Source organism: Amborella trichopoda, chromosome 10 (genome assembly GCF_054954075.1).
Source record: "Amborella trichopoda isolate Santa Cruz 75 chromosome 10, AtrichopodaSantaCruz75HAP2 v2.0, whole genome shotgun sequence".
NCBI lineage: Eukaryota > Viridiplantae > Streptophyta > Magnoliopsida > Amborellales > Amborellaceae > Amborella > Amborella trichopoda.
The window spans coordinates 26832544-26856286 of NC_142345.1; the positions used below are offsets into that span (position 1 = coordinate 26832544).

The window sequence follows — 23743 nt, forward strand, 5'->3', positions numbered from 1 at the left end:
GGTTAAGGAGGAAAAGAGGTTACAATGCTCTCTCTGACCTCTGAATCTCACCTACATCCTGCTTTGTGCATCCGCCGTAATGAATCTGTGAGCCGGTCCTTCAAGTCCATCATATTTGAATCCCATCAATCTGTACATCTCTCTCATTCTATCTTTTGGCCTGTTAATCCCATCCCTGTCGACCTCCTCTGCTTGTCGCCAACCTAGGAGGGAGAGATATGTTCCAAAGCTATCTCAGGGGACTCAGTCAGGGGCACTGCCAAGGTTGGAGTCTCGAGGGACTCTGTTTCAGAATCAGCCAAATGAGGGGTGAGGTTGAAGGGTTAGAGGCCAAGGGGAAGGAAAGGAGGGGACGAAGCAGTTTCCGAAGGGGTGGCCAGTGCTAGGTGGAAATCGGAAAGGATGGGAGTTGCGGGGGAAGATGCAGGGGGCAAAAAGTTAAGTTGTTGGGGTGAGGGTCAAAGGTTGGGGTTGGGTCATAGGGTAAGTAGTTAGGAAGGGTTTCATAAGGGAGGGAGGGAACTTGGGGGGGTTAAGCAAAAGAAAGGGAAGGGAGGAAAGTGAGGAAGTGGTGTGTCTGAATTGAGGAGTAGGTGGAGAACAAGAACAAGGAAAAGGGGGCCAGACAACTCCCCTTCCCCAAAATTTTATATTTAATAAATTTTAGATTTCATATAATATATGATCAACATAGTTATAATCTGGTACATTTTAATTAGGCAATGCCATAGTATACTTTATAACACATATACATGACATAAGTAAATGATGAGACACATATGCACAAATGCATAAGGAAAGTAGGGCTTAGGTGAATTTTCTCCAGAGTAAAATATTTTTCCACTCCCAACCTTTTAACTTCTACACAGCAAAGTGGAAGTAGGGCTTAGGTGAACTGAAACTTTAAGATATGGAGTGTTCATGTTCATGAGTCTCTTTTGAGATCTAACAGAGTTATTGGTATCCTTGATTAAATGCCAATAAGTCGAGCAAATCCTTATATGAAAGGTTTTACTTAATGGTGAGTGTATGAGAGATGTCAACTCTACCAAGGAGCCCTCATGACATTGATAAGATGTTCACTCTGCTAAGGAGTCCTTGTGATGTTGATGAAACATTTATAAATACAACAAATACTCCACTAACAATATAAGAAAAGTTTTAAATAGCCTACCACACATGGGATTCAAACCCGTGACCTCTCTCTCCTTCCTAAGGTTTAGAGCGGTGTACCCTTTATGCCACATGACCTTGCCTTTTAGCATTGGAAATTTTAATATATAACAAAACTTAAGGGGCCAAGGCTGTACAGACATCTCAAAAAGTACTAGTTGTTTAGCATCCCGTACAAGATACTTCCAACATCTACTGCTACAAACACATGTGTCAATGTCCATGTAACACTGCTCCTAATTGGGCCAGGAAGGAGAGATATGGCCCTATTATAGAAACTTGGGTCCACAATCGGGGCCTAAGTGAGTTTTCCTGCAATGAATGCTAAATTTGTAGTTCAATTGGAAAAAGAAAAAAAAAAAAAAGTAAAATTGTAGTTCTGCTAGATGCAAAAGACATTGGAATGCCTTTGAGTATCTACACAGAAAAAATCAACAACCTGAATCTAATTGTTAAAAGAGGTTGTAGCCTTCATTCGATACATTTTGAGACCATAAGAAAGATAGTGACAGATTTACAGAACTCTGAATTTTTTTTCTTTCTTTGCCAGAGATCTTGTTTCGATGCAAATATAAAAATGCATAAAAAGATGAATGGAAGAGAAAAACACTTTCCAAGAGGAGGGCATTGAGTTTTGAAGGAGATGCATTCCCCAGGCCCTACATGAATTCACTCCTTATTTTTCTTTGATAATTAAAAAATCTGTAAAAACAAGGTGACGAAGACAACGACCAAACTGGTGATTTTCTTTATTTACGACCAGCTAGCAATGCAACTATACTTTTTAATACAGTTGCATTGATTGCTAGCTATAAATAAAGAGATCCCTACTTCAAAAGAGTATATATAGTCCTAGACTATATATACATGGTGGAAGCAAAATCCTAAAAAGTTGGATCAAGATCAAGATAGCTAACATTTGGGGATCTCGGTCGCTAAACTATGCATTGTATGGATGGTGCTCCAAACCAAAGGGATCTTTAATGTCTCCCAATTCTCCACTTCCAATCCCAACAAGTATGGTCCTCAATCAGTACCTCCTGCAACTAATAAAATTCTCTTCTTTTTTTTTTTTTGGAGTGGGGGGGAAGAAGGGTGGGGAACCAAAGTTAAAAGGGTAGTTCTGCAGGATGCAGAAGGCATAGCAGCGCATTTGAGTAGCTAGAAAGAAAACCAACAAACTGGAATATAATTTATTAGAAGATCTAGTCTCCACTCACTATAAGAAAGATAATGCCAGATCTACAAAAGATTGTGTTTACTTTATAAATGTTTATTGTCTAAATTAGTTGTTAAAACTAAATGGGAAAACCATGTACACAATTAGTTGTTAAAACTGAAGGGGAAAACCACATACACTGCATAAACAACTAAGAAAACTACTGCAGTGACAATCCCCTATAGCTACAACATAGAACATATTATAAAAGAATAGGTTATGCAGTTTGTGAGTCCGTCAGGGCCAGCGTGAGATGAAAGCAAGACAAGAATGGCTACAAGACAAAGAGGGCAGAACAAGATAAGTTATGATAATCGCTAGGGAAAATGACCAGTTCAAATGATGATGAACTTATTGACAATAAAAAGCAAGAAAACCCTAATTTACAATTATAATGTTCATATAAGACATATTAGTTTCAAAACCTTATTCAATTAGTACAATTGACTACTTTAAATATGACAATGTAAATTGACTGATGTCTTTCTGAAAAGAAAAAAAAATTATAGGTATAGAAGTTCATGCATGCGAAAGCAGATTTTCGGAAATGAGAGTATATTCTTTCAAGTTTCTGTAGTAGTCGACTCATGATTATGAATGACTAAAGTGATGAAACTTAATCTCTTTTGAAATCTCTATCTTCATTTTTCAGTTGTAATATTTCACTTTCACAAGTTTAAAGCTGTTTGCAAAAGATCTCTTTCTTTTCGGTTTCGAAATGTTATTTTTCATAAACTGAAAAGCAAAAGCATACCCTGAAGTGGCTGCAACCCCAAATTTGTTGGCAAACCGCAGCACACTTTGATTTGAGTAACAAAAATGCTATGAAATGTACCTCACCAACTAATTCCCCAAAAACTACTTCAGATGTATTTTTTTCATTAAGAGTATAATTTGAAGGAAAGTAGAATTCTACAAAGCATGGTCGAGGTTTAAGATTGAAACACATGTACTTTAATGATTCTCAGCATTGTAGCAAAAAGTAGTTCCCCTGATTTAATAAATATTGCCTTCCAATTTCTACATACATTGACAGTATTATCTAAGATTCTTGAAGTTTACAAAATCAACCTGGTTGTAGCTTTTCCTCATGAAAGGACTAGTAAAATTATTTTAGTCTCATGCTGATGTAAAGTTACAACCTTAATTTACTTCTACAGATTACACAAATGAATTATGTAAGATAGCAATGTCCTTTGTACTCGTAGAATTCATATAGTGTTCATGTCAAACACACCAAAAATACAAACCGGCACAAGAACAAAGAAAGAATGAACCTGAAAAAGAGGATAGCAATAAGATCAATATGGGTATTTGATCAACCATACCTCATAAGCAAGCCCGAGAATTTCTTGAGATAAATAATAACAATCATTATGCATGAGTATAGCAGAACGACTGATAGTACCCAATTGCTTCTCCAACTTTAGAGAGAACAAGCAGAGGCCGGAAAAGCAAACAAGAAAACAATAAATTATTGCCAAGTAATAAGGTACTTTTGTATTACACCTGAATATGCCATAAAATTATTGAAAATTTCAACTACTTCATTCTCAAACATTTCATTGCAAAAAAAAATGCAACCAGAATTGTCAATGAAATACCGAAATATATAATTCTGTTCTACAAATCCATTTTCCTTGGGCTTGGAAATCATAACATACAATTAATGCTCAAGCCTATATACACAATGAAATAAACAGCCATTGAGCAGAGCAAAAACATCAGTTGAATAATGTTTACAAAATCTTGCCATAAATTTCTAGGACAAAACAATGTACAAATATAGACCATAGTACTGATACAATCAGTTAAGACATTGATATGAGACTTTAACAAGAGTAAGTCTCCTAAAGCATGAAATTGGGAGCATCTATTTCATTTTATTGGAGAAATATTGAAAATCACTTGGAAAACTCCACACAAACTTTAGTTGTTACACAACCCGCAAACAGCCCATGCTATCTAATACATGAAAATAACAAAAAGAAATAAATTCTGAGGGAGATCATCTCCAGGAAGTTATAATCAGTACATTTTATTCTACACTTTTTTTTCCTACTTTTTAACTTTGAGAAACCAAAACAGAAGAATGAAGGTATCAATTGAAGGATAAATGTTGAAGGATAAATGACGATAACCACATCTTTAGTAGAGAATTCTGAGTGTGCATCATCCATTGTTATAAAGGGAGGGTTCAATTATCGCTGATGTGGTAGCTCCAGCAACGACTCTGTAGAGATACTAATCTAATGACAAGAAATAGGTACAGTCTGTTAAAAAGCAATAAGGATGACAAGGGTGAAGATCAAGCTGATTCTGATCAAATAATAAGATTATTGGCAACTCAAAAGCTTACTTCAAATGTCCATCTGGTAAGGACTGGCTTAGATCGTCTACATTTGGTTTTCTATAGAAGGCAGGTTATGAGCAATTTAGATCAGGGTGGTGTTGGTTAGTAAGAGAAGGTTTTGTGGAGCATCAGGGAGGATAATCAATCTTATAAGTGATTGTTGTTTTTCTCTGGTTTAGGTATAATGGTGTAGATTGATGAAAAGTTTCTGTTTGATTATGGTTAAAGGATTTCACACATAAGATGGTCAGCTCTAAAGCATTTGGCATGCTGGTATGAAAACCATTTGGAGCATTTATCAGCTTTTCTGCATTGGATTTGCGATACGACATTCCTTCAAAGGCTTCCATTGACTTCCAATACAACTTACATATACAATATCAATTCCACTGAAGGACACCTAGACATTGAACCCTACAGACTATTTTGGTCATTAACAAGGAAAACAAATAAGTAAAGAACCATTAATGATGACAATTTCAAAAGCTTCTAAGAAAGAAAAGGCACGAACAAAAGTAATTGGACAAAACATTTAGCCCAATCATTCAATCTTCATCACCGGTAATTCAATTTACCAGGATTGTCACAATAACTTCTATTACCCATATGAACTCCAATATTGTGCTGATATATTGAATTGAAAGTGATACAATATGACTTACCATAATTATCTGCTAAAACAACTCCCTGGTAATAACAAGTTTGCCATGTATATGCAAAAGGCTTGTTTCTGGTAAGTTCTATAAACAGAACTCATAATGACGCTTCTGAACTAATGTACCGACCACCCAAAAGGTCCAAAATATGAATAAGGAACAAAGGGGATATCTTCCTAAATTACCTTAAAAAGGAGAAGACAATATAAAAACAAGTTACCTAGATGGGAACGATTCTAGTTAATATGAAAAAGAAAAATGCATTAACTATTTGTTTCATATTTTGATGTTCATATAGATTGGTACTCAGTTTAAAAACAAAGAATTTTGAAATTACAATTTGTGATGACAATCCCAAGGGTTGAAATTTCAGTCGGACAATCAATATCTCTATGTATCGAGTTTCCCATGAACTTTTGGTGCAAAATAGAAAATAAGATTTTCAATATATCTTTTTTAATGTGCATAATTCAAGTTCATATTTTTTATGGAAATTTAAATTCATAATATCTTAGTTTAATACAGTGAATAACTTGCTGAGAAATTTACCTTCAAGAACAATTGCCAATAAGTTTCAATATAAATAATGCAGAATAATATCCTTATAAAATCAATAGTGTAATCCCAACAACGATAATTATTCATGGTTTAGACAAAACATGAACAATATGAGGAACATTGAAGATAAATTCCCACTTCTGCTCACAGAACATCCCTATTCAAGAGGACACTTAGAGGGTGATACATTTAAAGGACCCTTAGAGGGTGAGGAAGAAACCTTGACTGGAACTATGACTTCATAGAGAAGAAGAGCATCGCGTGCAGCATGGTAGAATTCCATTGCCACTCTCATCGGTGACATGCAGACATTCTGCATTGACAAGCCATTGATCAACAAGCAGAATTCGTAAGTGTAAAAGAAGGAATCTTAAGGAGCAAAAGAAGACAAATTTTAAAAATATTAATAATTAATATTTTATGAAAAAGAAACATAAAATGTACAAGTAAAATAACTGTCAGATTCCTAAGATAATCAACCAGGGAGATGATCCCAATTACGAGGAGCAGAACGAGATGATTAAAACAAAAATTAATAACCATCAAAAATATTAAAAAAAAAATGACACGAAAAATTCTAATTCAAATCCAACTGACATGGATAAAGAGACCATGACAGAATGTTTGCGTTAATACTAATATGACTAACTGTTAATATACTAAATATGAATTAACTGTTAATTTCATCGAGAGAAAAATACCTAACCGTGAGAACCAGGGATGAAAATTAAACAAAATTAAGGCAGCAGAGAATTTCAACAAATCGTTATTATACTGACACAAGACCATCAGATACAAATAAACCCCCTATAAACTTAACATGGCTTTGAAAGTATGAGAAGACATTGTAAATGAAAATAGTTCACAGGCCCACAAAAAATGGTACAGAAAGGATGATTCAAGTGGATCCATTGTCACTTAATGTTCTAAAAACTACTTTAAATCATCCACTCTATTACAAATGCAACAAGAAAACGCACAAATTTGACATACAAAATACAGCAAATGGAATAGCATATCATTTTTGTTATTCTTCGAATCTCATCCTAAAGCATTGTACAACTGGAGACTAATAAAGAAATTGAACACTTTGACATCTACTTTACCTGTAATGTTTGATGCACTAATTCCATTAACTGAGTTGCTGCCGAGGACACAGTGCACCTTTCAGATTGGAAAAGCAAGTCAACTCGATTCTTTGAAGTCACTCGAGCTGCATGCTCCTGAGAAGTAAATAAGTAATTTTTCTTTCTTTGCAGAGACGTTAATAATAATTTAAATTACAAAAGCAACCGTATGATAAACTCACCAAAGGAACATCAATTTCAGATTGTACAAGTAATTTTCTAGCTCTTGCCAAAATTTCATTCCGTTTTTTAGTTGCAAAATGGACCTCCACATTTTGAGCAAAATTGCTCAATCTTTCATCCTTGCTATCAGATGCAGATATAAACATTAGTTCTTTCAAAGTAGCCTCAAATTCTGCTGTCATCTTAACAATGCTTTGAAACTCAGCGACCTTCGAAGCCTCATTAGGGACAGCCTGGATAAAGGAGCTCCAGGTCATTTAATTGAACGGAAATCCAATATGTACTGAAAATATAGGTCACAAAAAGAAAACACAGTAATAACAAATGAAAGTTCAATAACATCAATAAAATGGGCAGATCATTATGGCAACTTTGATTGCTGATGAAATACAACAATTTTCTTTCAATCTATATTTTGGTCTCTGATCTATGGAGGATATTGCCAATTTTAGCCATCTCGACCCAAACTCTGTCAGATTCAGCTAGTTAGCATGCCAGATAGTGCAAGATAAGTGCAGTCAGCTTTAGCATGGATGCAAACCTTGGAAATAAAGCTTGTGATAACCGCCTCAGAAATACTTGGCCATGTTAACCGTCCCAGATTTCCAATCCAGTTACCATTTTTGAAGCAAATGAAACCGTGAATAAATTTAATAATTTCAATAAGCCTTGAATAAATTGCAGAACCATCCAAGTTTTCTGGCTGCATTGGCAAAAGTAAAAGCAATCAGAATTCTGATATGCATGAAAAATCTTAGAAAAATACACCACCCATTAAGGAACTAGTTGTACATGTAACATAAGCAACAATCTGATCATTTGTTCTATGCACAAGTAACATCACTTGTAGAATAGGACTGCACCACTCTGACCACGAATAATAAGAATGCATGACATCACCATGAAAGAAGGACAAAACCAAATCTGAACACCCTAGAGTTGCACGCCTATGTGAGAATTAAATTAGGGAGACACACATGCACCACCACACTGGAGCAGATGCACATTGATGTAGATAAGTAACATTTTTTTTCATAGGGTTCTTCAGTCATTTACATTTGAAGAAATTTTTTAGGTGAAATGGGAAGTTAAGAAATTAGGATTTCAGTCACAACTTAATTATTAGGTTTTTCTTTCCTTATAAATACATGTATTGTGTTTTATAAAGGAGGATTAACTCAATTGAATTTTTGTCTTGTGAAAATATTATTTTTCTTGAGGTGGATTCCCTCTTGAGCCAAGAAAAAGAGCCAAATTTCTCAACCTTTTGGATGGATTCCCCGACAAACCCCGAGAGAAACTATTTTCTCTCAATCTTTACTCAGTCTCCAGTTTTTATTTTCTTTCGCCCTCCTTCAAGCTTCAAGATCCCAATAGCAAGGTGCTGCCCGGGCCACCTCCCATGACTGATCACATGCTGCAACAACTCATGGCCCACATAAATTAAGCCGTAGGCGAAATAAGAGAAGAGAATGGTGAACTTCAAGAACAGATCAATGAACCAAATCGATACATAGAGAATTTCGGACATTCTATATCTAATAAAGAAGTTAGCTTGACGATAGAATATTAGATATTAATTATTAACCCCAACCCTGACAAAAATTAATGCAAATTCAAGTTGTCAATCACGAAGAAATCGAAAAACCGATCTTAGGATGTGATATACCACTCTCAAAAAGGAAATCAACATTATACTTTACATTACAGTTTTTTCAGCATGTTCCAAACTGTGTATTATTAATTGTTTGATTGCATTGGAAAGAGTAACAAGGTGAATGGTGGGACCCCATCATGAACTAGCGAAGAGAACATTAGAAGGATATAATGACCAGAACAAGCTCATGGTCAACCTTCTTCCAACCCCTAGAGAATGTTATAGTTAGCGGAACTAGTTTTCGTCATAGGGTTATTTCAGTCATTATGTTTGTAAAATATTTTGGGGTAATAAGGGAACTTAAGAAATCAGGGTTTAGGTTCCTTATGTGTCAGGTTAGTTTCCTTTTCTTATTAACATACAGATTGCATTTTGTAGAAAAGGAGAAGTTGAATTGTATCTTGGGTCACATGAAAAGTTTTTTTGTTTTTTTTTTTTTTTGTGGATTCCCTTGGAGGCCTAGAGAGGGCGAAATCTCTCAACCTTTGAGGTGGATTCCCTTCAAACCCAAAGAAAATGAATTTTCTATCAATCTTATTTCTTTATCCCTCCTCAGTTATATCGCACATGCGCCACCTCTCTCTCTCTCTCTCTAATAATGCAAAACATTATATATTACCGATAACATATCTTTATTGTTACACTTTTATATAGAAGTATCCTAGAAGTATATGGTATCGGACTCAGAATGGGTGTCTGATACAATGCTAAAACTGGTATATTAAGCATATGCAAGTATCATTGCATCATAGTTAATTACAAGTAGTTTCTTCACTATGAACAGGGCAAGCTCCCCGGAACTTCGATCGATGACAAAGCAAATAATAATCAATGAACCATATGCACGTTCTATACTATGACAGAGCGGTTGTATACTATGACAGAGGGTTACAATGAGAAATTAAAGATAGGTCAACAACAAAACAAGCACTTCCCTTTGGACACCTCACTGATGTATTAGATAACAGAGCACCTTAATTTTTAGTTTAACTGGAAGTCAGCAAAACCCATTTGGTCGGCCAATGTTTTCGTAATTTGCTTTCAACATTTCATGTACCAATGCATGCACACAGATAAAGAAAAGCTACAACCATCGCCAAAAGATCAACCAAAAAGCAGTTGATAGTTATCACTATTACGTAGCACAATCTAGAAGTCTAAAGCACCACGAAGAAGCAAGGAAATCAAGAATATCCAAGTAAGATCACAGACCAAGAATCAATTTCCCCACCCCTCCCGCAGAATAAATAACCAGAAGCTGGATACTTTATCGATCATCTCATCTCCTTTTGAGTGAACATGACAGATGCCCTCAACTACGACGTATCAGACAAGATCTCATATTTCATCAGAAATATTAACAAGGCATAGGTCGATTTATCAGGTGGTGGAACAAAAAAGAAATGAGATCCAAGTAAAATAATCTAGATCCTAAAGCAACGCACTAGACTAGCCATTTTCATATTATGAATCCTTCTCCCGTCCCCCACCCCAACCCACAAAATAATGAGAAGTCTCAGAAACTAGAAAACATCCAGAAGATATCAAGTGGTGCATAGCGGATGTGTATCATTTAACTGATTCAAAAAGGAAAAAAACAGTTCTGCACACTTACCAACTTCCTACAAAACTTTCTGTCCTTTCATGTTATAAACATCTCAGTAACTAAAATATCAGGCGATGGGATGACAAAATCTTCAGCACAGCTATACATAATAAAATAAAGTAATATAGTACTGCATCCGTACAAACATGAAACTGATTTTACAAACCTATGTTTACAAATACAAAAACTCAGTTTAGACAAACCTATATTTACAAGGTATCAATTGGATAATAATGTAATTTGGAAGCATCAAGCAACCCTTGAAATTGCATACTTGCAGTAGAATACCAATGCATGAGTGACAATTGCTTTTCAAAAGATGCTAACTAAAAGCTCTCACCAATAATAACCAAAGTTCTATTCGGATTTAATCCAACCAACATTGGATCACAGGGAACTCTTGTGCAAGGACATGAAATCATCTAGCACATCAAGAAGACAATAGGTAATATGAGAACGCCTCCCGTATGGACCTCTTATTATGTGCCTTCCATTTATCAAGAAAAGAATCAGATTATACATTCAATGCAAAACAGACAGCTTGGAATCTGGCAAAAAGTATAAAAGTAGTGCATATACTCAACCTGTTTTTCGTGATTACTTCATTTAAAAAAAAAAAACAGATGTCTTCTCCTTATTTATATCGTCTTTTGACAAGATAAATAGGACTTTGATCTAGAGGTGGAGCTTTGAGTCAGATCATGATTTCCATTTCTGAAGAACCTGGAGTTCCTTAAGCTTGGGAGGGAACAATTAAAATAAAGAAGTTGCACGTAAGACTCCTCGACAGGCCAAAGAGACCCAGAAAAAATAGGATTCATTAAGCCTCGCTGAGATAAATGAATGTGAGATGTCAACTATGGCTCAAAAGAAATTTTGATCCTCAATGCACAACTAAAAGACACAGGGTATAACACTGGATATCCAGAAAACTTTATCAGTGTCTAAATAATTATACAATCAAGCTTTGCCCAATATGATCGAACCAAAAATTTTAATGTAATAAACACTACATATATAATGTCATCTCCAAACTATGAAGCACACATACGGCTGTGGATATCGCAACAACATCAATATTTTGAGACGTTCCATATGTTTCTGAAGTACCAGGCACAAATACAGCATTGAGGTTAAAAGTATCCATGCATCATAGTGTGCCATAAATCCCACACTCTTAGTAATAAATTTATCACAAAAATGGGATGTCTCCAAACTTGAAACTTACAGTTAAACAAAGACCTTTCCCACATTACTGAACTGCAAAACTACAAAAGTTAATCAATATGCCCCTAAAGAGAAAAAAAAAAATCAGAGATCACATTCATGAAGTTGACTATCTACATGCATCAAAACAGATTTGGTTTGAGCTCCGAAATCATTTGCACAATATCTGTTTCTGCAAACGAGCCTGCTGGGAGACATTCAGTCCAATTCCAAGAACAATAGAAGACACAACTCAGAAAACTCATAGATCTGAAAACTAAAGCATTAATTCCAGAGTAGAACAAATTCACCACCTGAGAATCTGGATGTGGAACAACACAGAGAACTGCCTCGTCCTGACTTAATACTTCTACAAAAACATCAGCAGAGGCACTTACAACAGGAATCACAACATGCTTGATCAACAAATCTGCAATCTTTGCAAACCCATTACCAAGAATGCCAACTATCTGCAGTAAACCACACACAATCAGAAAATAAAGAAAGAAATTTGGCTCTTACAATTTTAGCTTGTCCAAAGAACATAATAACCAAGTTGTTCACAGGATAAAGATTTAGATACACATAATAAAATACACCAAGTTTGTACAAAATCGTTGTGTTATACACATGTTGCTTCAAGACAAACATGGAAAAAAGAATTCTCTTCACTTCAAAATGATGTTTTTAACTATTTAAGGACACTTTCTGCACGCAGCATGCCGATGACATTAATGACCACTTGTATTGAAAGGATGTCTATGACATGACACAGGTATAGAATCAAGTTAAACAGAAATCCCAAAACCTCTTCAGCAGTCAGATTTGTAAACCCAATGGGACCTACAAAACACAAAATCACCACTACCACAATGAGCCCTAGGTTCTCCACAGTCACAATCATCAACATGAACCTTAAAAATCCCAAGCAGGGAAGCGTCCAGCATCCCTTTGATCCTCTTTGGGACTAGTAATCGAAGCCACCAGTAGATTGAAAGCAAAAGAATGAATGCAAACCCATTTCAACTCAAATTATCTCCTACTTTAATTGACAATCACCTTCTCCTTCTATTCTTCCAATAGTCATAGAGTTTTTCAACTTCCAAATCCTCTTAAACATAAAGAATGCCAAGCTTCACAGACTTTCAGTAATGACCTTTCCCATTCCTTCTCTTCAATTTCAATGAATAAACTGAGGCTTGAACCAATCATTTCCAAGTGGAACCCAGAGGAGATACCAAACGTGTTACGGGGCCTATGACCTGGTCAATGCCGTTTGTCACTGGGGAGACAGCCTGAAATTTTTGTCAAGGTGGGCAAGTTTTAAGCATCAATTTTGGTTCCAAAGGAGGCATAGCCCATGAAACTGTGGAACCTATCAATTACAGATTACAGTTTTAAAAGCTCAATTACTTTATCAAAAAAAAGATTTAAAAGCGGAATTAGATGTGGCATGAATAAAAGTAGAATTATATTCATGCTTTATGTGTGATGTTGTACAAAAGGGAGTGAAATATCGAGTTCTCAAGTCTACCCAGCTTAGCTTCAGATGGAGTAAAGTGGCTCATTGATCTCACTTTAAAAGGAACATAAGGAATATAAAGATAGAGGAGAGAAGAACTTTAATTGTTGAGGTTCTATTAAAGACAATCTATCAATTTGTCATAGGTAAAGGCTCCACCAAGAGTTTGGGAAGGTGTGGGCAAATTTCCCATCAAACCCCTCTACAAAGAGATCGAGTTGACATGGGGTGCAAGGTCTCCGAGTCAGGTATCCAACACATCCATAGTTATCAAATGCAGCAGCATGCCACATTATTTGCAGCCACATCAGGCAACACAGCCCTTCGCCGCATCACTTCAAACGCACCTAGGTGGGCATACATGATGACCCCACCAAGGCAGCACATAGGCTGCATCAAGGAGGGCCTATGCAGCAGCATAATTTGTGAACGGAGGGGCTATGCTAGAATTGCACGGTGTATGAATTCAAAAACTTCTCTTTTTCTTTTATTATACCAGCAAATTCTACTTACAAGTGCCAATTACAATGCAAAAACAGAAAATAACCTACCAAGATCTATGGATCACACTCTTACTACCTTAAAAATAAACTATATTCATAAAGAAGGAACAAATATGAATCAAAAACAGGAAGCAATAATAAATTGGGAAGCAACCTATAGAACCGTGCCTAGGATCATCGTTATAGGACTTATTATACCCCACCGTGCCTAGGATCATCGTTATAGGACTTATTATACCCCACCCCAGATTACCAAATCGATGATGCACTGATCCAACAGTCTCTACAAGATGGGAAGCTGCTATGACAAAGCCTAACTCAAAATGGCGCTGATTGAGAACACAACCAAGATGGAACTAGTGTTTTTTTCAACCCTCTGAAAACAAACACAATTTGGATTTCCTTTCAGCCCTCTTTAACTGTGGGGCATGCAACATTGTGGTACCACCCCTTTTGTTTATGGACTAGGGCATGCCCCACTGATGGGCTCCTAGGGGTACGTGGCTCCTATGGGTATGTGCCAGCCTAGGATGAGAGAAAATGAGAGGAGAGAGAAAATTGGAGTGGAGACAGACAGACACACCAAAATTGGGTGATGTTGGGGGAGGGGGGGGGTTTGACTCCCTTTATATAGTGCTTTTTGGGGTACAAGTAAGCCATCTTAAAATAGGACTTAGCTTTGACTAAGGAGTCCAAGGGTAATTTGTGAGGTGAAGAGAGATTAAATCTGAGCCACCCAATCCCTAGATCAGCCATCAGGATAAAGGGATGAACCTTAGAACCATTAGCCCTTAGATATCCTCTTCTAGTTCCACAAAGATCAGGTTTATCCAGAACTTAACTTGGGATTAGAATATTTAATCTTCTCCAATAGATTTTCTAATCCAATTAGAAATTTTAACCTATCGAGATCATATAAGGGTTAGAAGCCTAGAACTTTTATCCTTTCCTAGAAATAACTTTTTTTAAAGAAGTCCTTACTATTTTAAAACACAATCTCTTTTTTATTTTTCTTATCAAAAAGTTAAAGATGGTCTAAAAAGGGTAAGTACCTTAAACTTTCCCTTAATCCATCCCAAACCCAGGTAAAGGAGGTGGGTTGTGTTAGGTAGGCAACCAATGTAAAACTTTGTCAAAACTTATCATGAATCCTGAACCTACAGTATTTGCTTATGCTAGGGTGATCCCTGTAAACGACGTGTTGTACCGAAGCCTCACTGAGGGTATGGCCCTTAATAGAGCAGGATGGCAGACCAAGATTCGTGTAGCCAACCCCAATTAGTTGGGAAAAGACTTTGACGATGATCAAAAAGTTAAAGATCAAAGGGAAATCTTAAAATCCTCTCTCTCCAACTAACCTTATCTCGTAAGGTGAGAGAGGTGGGGTAAGGAAATATCAGGCATGAATCCCATATGGGGGCTCATGTCCCACTCAAGATGTGGCTTACTCATAGTTGTTGGAAACGCCTGGGAACCCAAATCGTTTTAGGAACCGGAATGGCGAAATCGCGACCAGCTAGAAGATTCTTAGTTTTTGAGAATCGCTAAGAACGAGATTCCTAGTTTTTGAGAATCGTGTTTTGGCGAAAATAGATCCAAGTTGCATCCACATATGGAATCGAAATTCCATCCTCTTTGGAATCGAGATTCCCATCCCCCTGGAATCGACACCCCATGAGTCAAGATTCATTAATATGCGGAATCGAGTTTCCGACAACTATGGAATTGAGTTTCTGACATGTGGAATAGAGATATGTTGTTGTTTAGAATTGTGATTCTAACATATTTGGAATCAAGTTTCTTAAGTATATGGATCAGAGATCCATGCCAGTTTGAGGTCGAGATTTACAATAATATGGACTATAGAATGCATTTGACGACCCCTACCAAGAATCGAGATTTCATTTTTGTGGAGAAGGAAGTCACAAGCACATCTTGAGCCTCATCAACTTTAGAACCTATATTGGATGTCTCTTATTAGAAGGTTTTCCAAATTTTAAAGTGATTGTGTTGACTATTGAACTTACAGTCATTATATACAAAAGACAAGTATTTCTAAAAGGTACGGTTTGTATAGAGCCTAGGCTCTAAACAATCAAATTAGAGCCTACCTTCAAATAGTGTTGAGATATGTGGTTTCACTACTAGAAATCTTTGTGATAGCCTTAAAATATGTTTTCATGTTTATTTATAAAGTTTAAAGCTTCAAAAATAATGCAGATTGATAGATCTATGAAAACTTGAAAATCTTGAAAATTGACGGTCCAAAAATACGTAACAAAATACACTATTTCCAAAACATGAAATCCAATTTTTCCTCATGTCCATGCATCTTGATGTCGAGATGATCAATTTGAAGATATTGAGCATCAAAACAACATCTTCTAATGAAATTTTTGAGGTAGGCTCAAATTTGATTGTTTAGAGCCTCGGCTCTATATAAACTTTTCCCATTTCTAAATTGTTATTTTGACTTCATTATTATAAAGACAAAATAGGATTATGTCTACATCATGGTTTTACTTTTAATTGTATGTGTTGTATTTACCACTTATGTTTTAAATTTAAAGTAAAGACCATCCAAGGTGGCACAAGTAAAATAATGAAAACTTGCAACCATTAGAAGCATTCAAAGGAAGATTTCTACTCCAATTGACGTGGAATCAAGATTTAATACTTGCTGGTTAATCCATATTCGATATAGTTGGGAATGTCTACCCACAATTAATGGGTTCAAGTTTCTAAAGAAGTGTTGGATGAGATTCCAAAATTAAGGAATCGAGTTTCTTTGGTTACGATAAGTGGTTTCTAAAGATGTGTTGAATCGGGATTATGAAATTAAAGAATCCAGTTTTCTTGGTTCCAAAAAATCGTTTTGGAACCAGAAACGCGAGGTCGGTGGATAGATTCCAGTAACTATGGGCCTACTCACATTGGGGGCCATGGCTATTGGCCCCCCATGTGGATTCCATGAAAAAACACTTGCCTGAACAACTTTAAAATACCAAGAAGAGATATAAGATAATTTTATACGAATAATTTTTTTAGTTGCTGAATATTTTTATTGAATTAAACATTCACAAAGCATAAAAACATTTGGAAAAATTATTTTTAGTATCTCATAATTTTTCAAATCACAAATAAATACTTATAAAAGTGGATTGGTATCAAAGGGCCAGGAATATGCGATCTCAAAGGCACTCCACCTATGCGAAAAATTCGTGACCCACAAGCTATCTTTTCATACCAACTCAATGGGTCCCATGAGCTACAGTTGATCGTAAGGGCTCATAATCGGCCCATCAATGTTGGTCAACAAATAGAGGTGAAACAAATCGGGACAAGGAGTCATATTCATATGGATGAATGCATAGTGTTGCAATAGTTCAAGGGATACTCTCTTCAGTAGATACATGCGACCAATCCTGAGCTTCTTCCCCATAATGCAGCTACCATGTGTACATGCCATACGATAGTTGTTGGGCATTTAGCCTTCACTCTGGCAAGCTTCCAACCGCATGCAAAAGACCACCAGCCTCCTAGCCACAACATCATCCATGGCATCAAACTCAACAAGGGATGACACAACAATAGAACCCTCAACATTTGTGTTGTATGCCCAGGGGTAGGGGTATTGGACTCGGTCCGGGGTCTAAACCACTCAATCAAAGGAGTCAACCAACAAATTATAAAACACCCTACTAGGCCTCAATGGACCACACTCCTACTGGAGTACATATCCACTATAGTCATGAGTTTTACATTCTCTGAAGACCTTTATGGGCCACAAACCCCAATAATTTGGATCTTGGACAACCTTGTGGGAACAAATATAGCCATGAGTAGGCGTAGAATGGATTTTCCGATCCCAATAGGAGAGGGAAGGGAGGAAGGTTTAGGGGAAAATATAACACCCATTGCTCACCTCCCAAACCCAAACAAAGCACCAGGAGAATCAAAGAGGGTGTGTGAAAGGATCCCTCCAATAAAAATTAAAAATAAAAAATTACCCAAAATCTCGACGTCAATCTTCCAATCTTTATACTCAGTGTGAATGGATCCTTCCAATATTTGTCAAAGGGTTCTCAAACACCCCAAATTGATAACCCCCAAACTAGATTTCTGATTTGTATGGTCTAGTTGATTCGAGCTCTTAAAATTTTTGGGTCAATAGTAATTCTGAAATACAACTCTAGCAAACCGGAAACTTTCAGTGGTTTTTTTGGGTGAAAAACAAGCCCATGATTTGATACATAACCCAAAGATAGGCATAGAGAACAATTCTCATCCAAGTTCGAGCAATGGCTATGAAGAAATCACGAGTTTTCAAATTTCACCAAAATCTAGGTCGAACATTTTGATCTCTTAGATACTTAAGAACAATATTTATCAAATCAGACCTATCTCGATTGATGTATGATTGAAGAAAACTACTGAAACAGAGGGGTTGAACTCCCCCACCCCCCCCCCCCCTCCCCTCCCCTCCCTCTCTCCCCAACCCTTTTTTCGTTCTATTTAAAAAAAAGTGCCTGAATCATCATAAGTTCACCAAGTCTTTGGCATACTTGGGGCGAGTTACCCCCTTGAGTAGGGGGACCACAACCTCAAAATGATGCCAAGCCAGATTGATTCGGCTGAGTCTGAGGGGACACAGCCAAGATTTCTAATGTTGTACAGTTCTAAAGGGAATAAATCAAAAATAAAATATATCAAATCGAAAAACTTTTTATTTCAATTTCTCTAGCAAAACTCATACATCTTTGCAGCAACTTCTCAATTTGATTTTGAGCTCACAGTGGAGGGATTTTCAAGCGAACAATACTGGCCACTGGCAGCAAAGCTTGGATACAGCCACAAGATGCATAACATCATTGCATTCAATAAGTAGGATTAAGTCTGGTTTGCTTTTTTATGCCATTGTGTTAGGTACTTGAACATTTGCTTTTTGGTGACCAATCTCTTAGTATTTGACCATATGCTATGGTTGCTACTTGCTAATTTCTTTTAATAGTGTCATTCTATGTGTAGTTTCTTACCTAAGTACATGATATCATTGACATATTGTTTGTTTTTGTAGAATTTGATAAATGGATAGGATCAGATCATCTTATTTCGCATGAAACTATATTAGTTAATAGAATTATAAAAATATTATGTTGCTCTATCAACAAATCACAGTGTATATATTAAAGACAAAATAATAAATTAAAACGCCTACTATCATATCAATCACATATTCATTTTATTCTTTGTATCCTATAATTTTTATAATTTAACACCAGAATATTTATACTTAATGTCCGTAAGAAAGGATGCAACCACATTAGGCACATGGCACAACCCCTCTAGTGCCATACGCCGCATCCCACATTTAATAACCTTGTACCTATAAATTTTCCACCCCTTGTCCTCATCTTTGAGGGATTGATCAATCTAGACAAGATCCTTGCTTCAAACCACTCTAAAAGACACCAGTGATACAACCCAACAATTTGTTTCATGTGTTAGAAACAATGTTGAAAAGAGCGAGTCAGGCTGAATAGTCAGTCATGGCCCGAGCCAATTACTCGGCCGATTAATGCCAAGCTGTATACTTAAAAAAAAATGGGGGGAAAATCCCAAAAAAAATTATAAGAAAATTAAAAAATGTTTAAATTTTATATGTATTGTTTAGTTATATTATCACACAAAATAAGTGAAACAAAAAAATATTATAGGTATAATTGGGTTCCGGACAATTTTTAGGCATCTGAAGCAATACTTTTTCAGTGAACTAGTAATTGAAGTAGATGACATATTACACAATAGTCAAAAACACTGCTCAAAAGTAGTAAGATTGATGATGGAGTTCGAGATTTTCTTGAGTTTCGCTATTAGGGTTGACAAGGGCAAAAATAGTCGTGAAGTCTGGAGGAGTCTGTAGGGCAGCAGCAAGAGAGGGAAACCAAGCGAGAAAATAGAGAGGAAAATAGAGAGAGAGAGACCAAGAGAAAGAGAGGGAGAGCAAGAGACCGAGAGAGGGAAACCGAGAGAGAGAGAGAGAACGAAATTGAGAGAGAGAGGGAGGGAGGAAGAGAGAGAGGGAGAAAGAGTGGTAGGGGAGAGAGAGTTGTGGGGCCAAGCCCCTGCCCAAAAGAAAGAGAGAGGTTGGGGCTATGTGCCGCAACCCAAGAGAGAGAGTGGTTGGGGCAAGCCGCAGCCCCAGCCCCAACAGAGAGAGAGAGAGAGAGGTTGAGGCAGGCCCCTACTCCAATAGAGAAAGAGAGCGAGGTTGGGGCAGGTCCCCCTCCCCAACAGAGAGAGAGAGAGAGTGGTTGGAGCAGGCCCTCACTCCAACAGAGACAGAGAGGTTAGGGCACCTTGTCCCAACCTAGGCGAGAGAGAGAGGGAGAGAGAGGTTGGGGCATGTAGCCCCAACCCAAGAGGGGGAGAGAGAGAGAGGTTGGGGCACCTTGCCCCAACCAACATAGAGAGAGAGACTCACTGTGTGGGAGAAAGAGAGAGAGAGAGAGAGAGAGAGAGAGAGAGAAAGCTAGCCTGCTGGTGGTGCTCATGCCTATACTATAACAGTGCAAAAATCCATCGCTTTTTTCAATAAATTGCCGATTAGTGTACAAATCAACCAATTAGTGCCAATTAATATATAAATTGGCTGATTTGTGCAGTAAATCAACAAATTGGTGCACTGTAGGGGAATGCCACAATACATGGCCTATGAAATCAGGCTATTCGGGCTCAGCCAGTGCCTGAGTCCGAGTTAGTCGGCCAAATTTTAAAATTCGGTCGACTTTTCAAACACTGGTTAGGAAATGTTGGATCACCTTCTCTGTCATTGTCCTTGTGAGTGTGGAATTTGGAAAATTTCCCTAAAATTTTCTAAACTTCATCAGCCATGCATGAAATATTGAAGTTCCTTGGTTCACTAGTTCAATCACACAATGTTGCCTGAAACAGCTTCCTACTCCAGAAGATGTGCCCTCTAGCCATCATTCAATGTAAACGTAAAATGAAAAATACCTTCAATGCAAATATAAAACATATAAACTGCTTGAGAATCAGGCAATATATCATGGAATTTATTATATATTGTGCAACCTTAGCTTTGCGGTCTTGGACTGTGGAGTTAGTGGACATGATTGTCGAATGCCATTTGCTTGATAGAAGTTCCACCCCAAGCATCAGCCCCAAGGCACCATAGCTCAACCAGTCAAGGTTGCCTAATTCTCAGTTTCAGTGGCAATTCACTCGGGAATCCCCCAATCAATCTCAAATTATTTCCATAGTTTTTCTTAGCTCCACTATTTGTTGAGAGCGGCTTACTCCATTTTATCATATCTGGACAGTAAGGTGCTGCCTATCTTTAGAGGACCACAAATAATTTAGACTAGATTACCTATAGTATCCCTGCTGCAGTGGTTAAGTTTTCATTCGGAAAACTAACTCAGAAACGCATGCGTGGAGGAGATAGGAGTGGAAAAAGAGAACTTAGTGTTAAGGAGCCCCTACCCAGTTACCTAATAATTATAAATTAGGTGTCCTATTTTTGTTTGATTTGCATACATATTGTCTGTTGCATCTTTAAGTTATTAACATAGAACAACCACTTTTCAAAAATGAACGAATATAACCACTATAAAATGTGATGCACAATCGAACTCAAAGAAAAAAACGGATTACAATGCGATGCTAAAAGAATGACTTCAAATGTTGTTGAATCATATAGTAAGCCCAGTGAAGATTGAATATGCATAGAGAATCCTAACTTCAAATACAACAGAATATGCTTGTAAAACTAACAAAAAAGAAAATTTTCATCTAGAGCAAAATGGAATACCAGAACCACTAGATTACCTCCATAGCTCTCATAACTGAAAATAACTCAGTTTCATGACCATGCAACATTCCTGAGCAATGCCTGATTCTCAACTTTGAGCCTTCCAATTCAAATTGAACAGCATTTTCCAGAAGCACCCCAAGTGCCTTTTGCAACTACACAAAGCAGCATCAGCATCATCAGTAACATCACATGGATAGTAGAAAGCATGAGGCAAGAAATTGAGGCAAAGTTCAAAATAATCCAAGTAATTGGCAAACTAATTGGAATGAACCAACAAGTCTCACCATTCCACCTCAAAGGAGTGAGGCTGATTGTTTAGACCAGCACAATCGCATCTGGGGAAAAGCTCAACTTTGCTCATTATTAGATTCCCAAAGAAAATAAGGGAGACAGAATTGTTTGTGTTAATCCAAAAAGGCAATTCTAATTTCCTCCTTTTTAATGTACAAAAGAATTGCGGGGCAATAGGAACAAAACTTAAAAGACCTTTCTTTTCCAAAACAGTAAAATACAAATAAACAAAATCCCAACCAAACTCTAGATTGATTCATTGGATTCACAGTTTATCAAATGCTAAAACGCCAGTTGTACCAATGTCGTATGTGGGAAACTACAGACACCCTTGATATCCAATCCCAAAAGAGAAATGCAAGTCATTTGAAGCTACGATTAATCTGCCCTGTCTTTTATCGGCAATGAACAGTGGGTGCCCCCTGTTGTACCAATGGTGTAAGGGACAGTCCACCGCCACCCCAGCCCCACCCCCCCAAAAAAACAAAAAAAAGCAAAACTAACTTAAGGAAAATAGGGAAAATACCTCTTTGAAGCAGGACATCCACTTGTTTCGTAGCAGACCAAAAACTACAGGCTCGTTCTCCTCGTCCAAAACCCTAATTTCCCCTGCTTCCTTCCACTCCTCTCTCACTACAAGCAAACCCTGCAGCCAAGGTTCAAATCATGAAGATAACTGTTACAACAGTTGCAATTCCACGCTAGATTATGATGAAGGTGTTATTGTGTAAATAACGAGAATTCAAGGAATTATAATGGAATTAATGCTGAGGGCCATTTTTGAACCTTGCCTGTAACTCTATTAGACCCTCTGCCGCCTTCTCCATACGAGCAGAAAAAATATCATCTTCCACAAACCTTAGTTTCTCAACCAATTTTGCCAAAACTCTAACCAAATCAAGCGCCTCCTTCTTCTCCTTGAGCTCTCGAACCTTGGCCTTGGCCTCGCAGGCCAAGGTTTCGATCTCTGTAACAAAGGGTGCATCAAAATCACAGGATTGAATTAGGGTTTCAAGCTCTGAAGACACAGAGGAGGCATTGGAGGCCTGGGCAAAAATGGCAGAGAAATGTTGACGATGGTCGAGGAGGTAGCGATGGACACTATATTTTATGTGGAGGGAGCGAGTGTTGAGGGTGTCAATTAGGAGGCGGAGGTCGGGTGCAGATAGAGGGGACTCCTGGAGGTCAACATCGTCATGGTTTGGGAGGAGGTCTCGAATGTCGATGGAACCAAAGAGGACGTCCATTTTTAGGGTTTCTGGGCTCAGGGGATGAGAGAGAATTGAGGGTGTGGCATTCGAGAATGTTGGGTACTCTTTGGGCGTGGAAGTTGGGACTGCGTGTTAGAGAGAGATCTGATAGAGACAACCGAGAGGAGAGAGAGAAGCAGGATCTCTGGTCTATCGAGGGCAGAGAGGGAGAGAGAGAAGGGCAGGTATTCCTCTGTAATGGCGGTTTCAGTTTTGCCAGTCAGCTGACCCCTTAGAGGGGAATGGGACGTGAACCCTGTTACTCTGGGCTCCATTAAAGAATTAGGTGATCTCACGGGTGCATATTATTCACTCGGGCGAGCAGGCCGGTTTTTATAGGGCGGCAGCTCCATTCATTGGAGTTGGATTGTAGCCTCCAACACCGTTCGTCTATATGAACGGTGCAGATTTTACACACTACGCAGTAAAAGGAACGTAAATAACTGGGAGCCCCATGCCGCCGGCTACCTTGGTCCTTTCTAAAGACTTATTTCTTCCTTCCCTTCTCTCTTAAAACTTTTTTTTTTTTTTCTTTTTGTGTTTTTTAACAGAGTATTTAACTTTTATTCACTAGTAAATGGAACACATAAATTGCTTCGAAA

At 37.5% G+C, this 23743-nt stretch overlaps 1 protein-coding gene across 9 annotated transcripts in view; it reads right to left on the reverse strand.

Annotated features, from left to right (window-relative positions):
• Positions 1 to 23510, reverse strand: part of ATZW10 (centromere/kinetochore protein, putative (ZW10)) — a 48861-nt gene extending 25351 nt beyond the window's left edge. For 4 of the 9 annotated variants that reach the window (XR_016042570.1, XR_016042568.1, XR_016042569.1 and 1 more), the window contains exons 1-9: positions 22683 to 23510; positions 22418 to 22537; positions 21615 to 21752; positions 12053 to 12208; positions 7811 to 7972; positions 7269 to 7502; positions 7066 to 7172; positions 6180 to 6272; positions 3721 to 3816 (exon numbers count right to left, since the gene is read on the reverse strand). Coding sequence is in view for 2 of the 9 variants with exons in the window: in XM_011630886.3 (XP_011629188.1) it covers positions 3721 to 3816; positions 6180 to 6272; positions 7066 to 7182; positions 7269 to 7502; positions 7811 to 7972; positions 12053 to 12208; positions 21615 to 21752; positions 22418 to 22537; positions 22683 to 23138 (1572 nt within the window). In the remaining 7 variants the exon portion in view is untranslated. Of the gene's footprint in view, positions 1 to 3720; positions 3817 to 6179; positions 6273 to 7065; positions 7183 to 7268; positions 7503 to 7810; positions 7973 to 12052; positions 12209 to 21614; positions 21753 to 22417; positions 22538 to 22682 lie in introns of all 9 variants that reach the window. The other 5 variants (XR_016042566.1, XR_016042565.1, XR_002279384.2 and 2 more) reach the window with 2 other exon arrangements.
• Positions 23511 to 23743: the final 233 nt, after the last annotated feature.